The sequence below is a fragment of the Epinephelus moara genome, chromosome 23, assembly GCF_006386435.1.
Source record: "Epinephelus moara isolate mb chromosome 23, YSFRI_EMoa_1.0, whole genome shotgun sequence".
Lineage (NCBI taxonomy): Eukaryota > Metazoa > Chordata > Actinopteri > Perciformes > Serranidae > Epinephelus > Epinephelus moara.
In genome coordinates, this window is record NC_065528.1 from 33,983,473 (window position 1) to 33,987,969 (window position 4,497).

Sequence of the window (4,497 nt, forward strand, 5' to 3'; positions counted from 1 at the left end):
TATATATATATATATATATATATATATATATATATATATACACATATAAATAAAAATGTTTAAAATCAGAAGTTGGTTTTTAAAAATTGTTTTAAATTTAATAATCACTTTTTTTTATTAGTGCTGAGAAACATTTGATGATAAAATGTGACAGTAGTTAAATCAGAGGACGATCAGAACGTTTAGAATCAGATCTGACGAGTGAATCGATAATTATTGATTAATGTACCTGTGAATCCAAAGAGTCCAGAGAACGTCTCATGTCCCTGCAGAGTTTCATTCACTGTCACATTCAGATGATTCGACGTCACGTCTGAGGAGATGGAAAACAAGAGCACACAAACACAAACATGTTGATCATATGAACAGCAGCATGTGGATGGTATGGAGGACATGATGAGGACATGATGAGGACAGTGGCAGCAGCAGCTGATGAGTTTGATGCACAAACACATGAAGATGTTGTCATGTGTAAAAACAAAACAGGTGTTAAATGTGTTGAGAGAGTAAATGTATATTTCTGACCTGAGAGCAGCAGACACATGACAGACAGCAGCAGCATCATGACTCACTCATCATCTTCATCATCATCACTCTCACCTGATCTCACCTGAGGTGGAGCTCTGACGAGTCTCACCTGTGTGTGATCACACACACACGCACACACACACCTGCAGCTCATCATCAAGGTTTCTCAGTGAGCTCAGAGTTCAAACATCAGCCACACTCTGAGGCTGCAAAATAAAACCTCTGAAACAAACAGATTTAAAATCAAACTCAGATTATTATTAATCATGTGTTTGATTTTAATGTCTCATCAGTCCGTTAGAAACATGATGTCAACTTCACTTTCTCTCTTCAACACCTTATCCAAATGTTTAAACCTCCACCAATCACATTCATATAAATACTAACACTAATAATGAATCAATGAATCAATGAATCAGTGACTTCATTTCAAGCAAAACACACAATAAAAACAAAGAATACATGAACATGATGAAAAGGAAGAAGTGAACTCTTCTATAATCCTCCCTCTCACTATTCATCTCTTATTTCAAAATGAAACTGTCAACAACTTATTGACAAACATTAATATAGATATTAAGTAATCTCAGATATTAAATACACAAACCTCGTCTCAGCAGAGCTGCACCAGCACTCTGTGTTTTTAGATTTAATATTTAAATGACATCTCAACAGTTTTTAATGTTGCTCAGAAGTAAATTATCTCTTGTTCTAACAGGAGCAGTAGATGATCACAGTGGCCCAATTCCAATCCGGCCCCTAAAGACTCAAGCCCTGAACCCTCACTGACTTAACTGAGTGTGAGAGTCTGAAAGGGCTCCGGATGCTACAAATAGGAATGGGACAGCACTTATCCCCCTCTCTACAAAATGTTGTTAACATTGGCGGCTCTGGGTGTGATCGTTTATCGGTTATTGTCAGCATATATTCCACACACAAAGAATATATATCTATATATATCTATAGATAGATAGGCTAGATAGATAGATAGATACATAGATAGATAGATCTATCTATCTATGTATCTATCTATCTATATATATAGATATATATTCTTTGTGTGTGGAATATAACCACTGGTATTCCTCTGACTTCATGTGTGTTTATGTACCATCTTAAATCCTTGTTAATGTAATGTTTAATTGTTTATCTATCTGTTTTTTCGCTCTCCTTCCATAACGTTACCGTTTGCATATCTGCCGACCGTGTTTTCGGGGTTTTTTTTATAACACTTCCAGTGTTCCGAGGGCAACCCCTGTATTTGACGTCACAGCGCTATGAACTGTGGGTAATTTTCTTACCGTAAGTCCGCATCGATGCGGACCTACGGTAAGGGGGCATAAAGGGCTCACTCACTGACTCACTGACTTGACGATCTGACAATGGGACAGCCCTCACACACTCACGCACTTCACATGAACGCGCCTCTAAATCAGTGAGTCTGTAAGGGATCGGATTGGAATTGGGCCAGTGATCTATGGTCCAGTGTGAGTCTGGATTTTTCCATGATGCACTGCTCCCTGACAGCTTTGGCTGAATGTGATCCAGAACTGCACACACCTACACACTTTTTTTTTTAATGACATCATTTTGTTTTTGTCAGATTCAGTGACAGTTTGTTGATGTCTGTTGTGATCTGTGTCAGAAGCAGCTGTCAGTCCTCTCAGGAACAATAAATATCAGTATCAACCACAAATAACACAAACTTCAATGTTTGTGTAACCTGACACACAGGTCATTAATATATAACAGAAACAGTCATGGCCCCAGTACTGACCCCTGGGGGACACCACAGGTAATGTGACCACATGATGACTTATATTCACCCATCTGAACAAACTGATGCCTGATTTTAATGTGATCAGTCATGTCAAAGGCTTTTTGTAAGTCTATGAATGTTCATGTTGACGACTGATTCTTATTCAAGCTGTTTATTTCTTCTGTCAGTTCATGTGTTGGTGCTGAATCCATCCTGACGGTCACTCAGCAGTTTGTGTCTCAGTGAAGGGCGGGAGGAGCTTTTTAAAACTGTGACAGTCATGAAACCGGCCTGTAATGATGATGATGATGATGATGATGATGATGATGATGATAATGATAATGTTCACAGGTCCAGACCAGATGGGACACGGTCTCTGGGTGCACACGGTCTCAGTGTCTTTACTGAACCTGACAGAGTGACAGCCATGAACGAGTTCAAAGGACGTCTCTTTAACTTTGTAAACAGCAGATTTCTGTCAGGAAGAGACCAGATTTATTTCCCAGCTTCTGCCCTGAGCAGGTTTGATCCAGGCTGCTGTTACACGTGGGGCGGAGACACAGTCCGTCAGTCCGCCAGTCAGGAAGGATGTGTTGTGTTGTTTTAACAGGAAGCTGGTGAAACACAGAGTTTTCCTGTGGGTGTGTCAGCGTGGTCAGTGAAGGTGTCACAGCAGGAGGTGGACAGGTCCAGTCTGTACAGAGCATGATGAGCCCAGAGGGAAACAGCTGATGAATGTTTTCTATCCTCACTGAACAGCTGATTTACCATCTCTGATGTTCTGTCACAGCACCAGAGTTGGGTATAACGCGTTACAAAGTAACGCAGTAACGAGTGACCTAACGCATTAGTTTGCTGTTTGAGTAATCAAATACTTGAGTACATTTTCTACAATCCATCAGTTACTTCCGTTACTTTTAGAACGCTGGTCCTTCAGCTCTGAAACAGCAACTGCTGTCTTTTGTTTCTAATAACGGAGATAACGTTAAATCTGTCAGTCCGAAAGAAGTCATGAAGCTTGTGGCTCGCTACGTGGAGAAGAAATGCTGCCGTTGTTTGCTAGCTTGATGCTAATGACAGTAACGTTAACTCAGTGGGTTGACAAATGCCTCTGCTGTTTCACACCATCATTTCCCCCTTTTACTCTGTGTGGTAACATCCCTAGAGGAAATGTTAGAAACACTGGGGTGTTGTTGTCATACAGTTGTCTACGGCAGCAGATCGTTCTGTGTTTCTACTGGTCAAAGTGACTGCTGTGATGGGAGAACTGGATCTCAGTGAAGGGCAAGTGGTCCATAACTTTAATTTTGGAGACAAAAAAATGTAGGCTTAGCGCCCTGTGGTCCATTGGCCAATAGGTAATGTAGAATACTTAAAAGTACTTTAAAAGTGCTTGAGTTACTTTTTTTTTTGAAAGATATTTTTTCGGGCATTTTTAAGCCTTTAATGTATAGGACAGAGGAGCGTGAAGGGGGGAGAGAGAGAGGGAGTAACACGCAGCAAAGGGCCACAGGCCGGAGCTGAACCCAGGCCGCCGTGGCAACAGCCCTGCACACGGGGCGCCCGCTCCACCACCAAGCCACCAACGCCCCAAAAGTGCTTGAGTTACATTTGTCAGGGAGTAACGCAGTAAAGTAACTGGTTACATTTTTAAAAAGTAACACAGTAAAGTACTTTGATTATTTCTAAAGTAAGCCTTACCCAACACTGCACAGCACACGTCCCTGTAGTTCCATATCAAATATAAGTGTCAGAGGAGTGTCATCTGATCAGTGTCACTCAGCAGAATAAACCTTGTCTTCATTCAGACTGATTTGTTTTATATATTGTGAGTTTTGTTCCGGAGCAGTTGGTCCTGTACAGACCAGACACTGCTGCACTTTGTTCCTGCTTCTGTTTACTGTTTATTTATAGTCACGCATGACGTCACTATCAGCTGCTGTGCCTGTGTTGTGGAGGTGTGCTTTTACTGTGACAGTGTGGAGGCGGAAGTGTTGTGGGAGGTGTACCGGACTGCGGGTACAGACCGGGGCTGCGTTCCAAAAACAGTTTGAGTCGCCCTCGCTCACTTGCCCTCAGCACTTGCCCTCGGGGGAATCCCCGCCGCCATCATAAGGGCTGTTCCATTTCTCTAAACAGCTGAAGTGAACTTGGTGAGATCGACCCTTGAGGGCTGAGTGATCGAGTCAACAACGATGGTCACTCCAGAG

At 41.9% G+C, this 4,497-nt stretch overlaps 1 protein-coding gene across 5 annotated transcripts in view; it reads right to left on the minus strand.

Annotated features, from left to right (window-relative positions):
• The window catches only part of ovch1 (ovochymase 1), a 9,059-nt gene extending 4,568 nt beyond the window's left edge, over positions 1–4,491 (minus strand). Inside the window, exons 1-3 of one of the 5 annotated variants that reach the window (XM_050036176.1) lie at positions 3,989–4,491; positions 526–637; positions 230–313 (exon numbers count right to left, since the gene is read on the minus strand). In XM_050036176.1, the coding sequence (XP_049892133.1) occupies positions 230–313; positions 526–565 (124 nt within the window). In that variant the 5' untranslated portion in view covers positions 566–637; positions 3,989–4,491. Of the gene's footprint in view, positions 1–229 lie in introns of all 5 variants that reach the window. The other 4 variants (XM_050036177.1, XM_050036178.1, XM_050036175.1 and 1 more) reach the window with 4 other exon arrangements.
• Between the last annotated feature and the right edge of the window lie 6 nt (positions 4,492–4,497).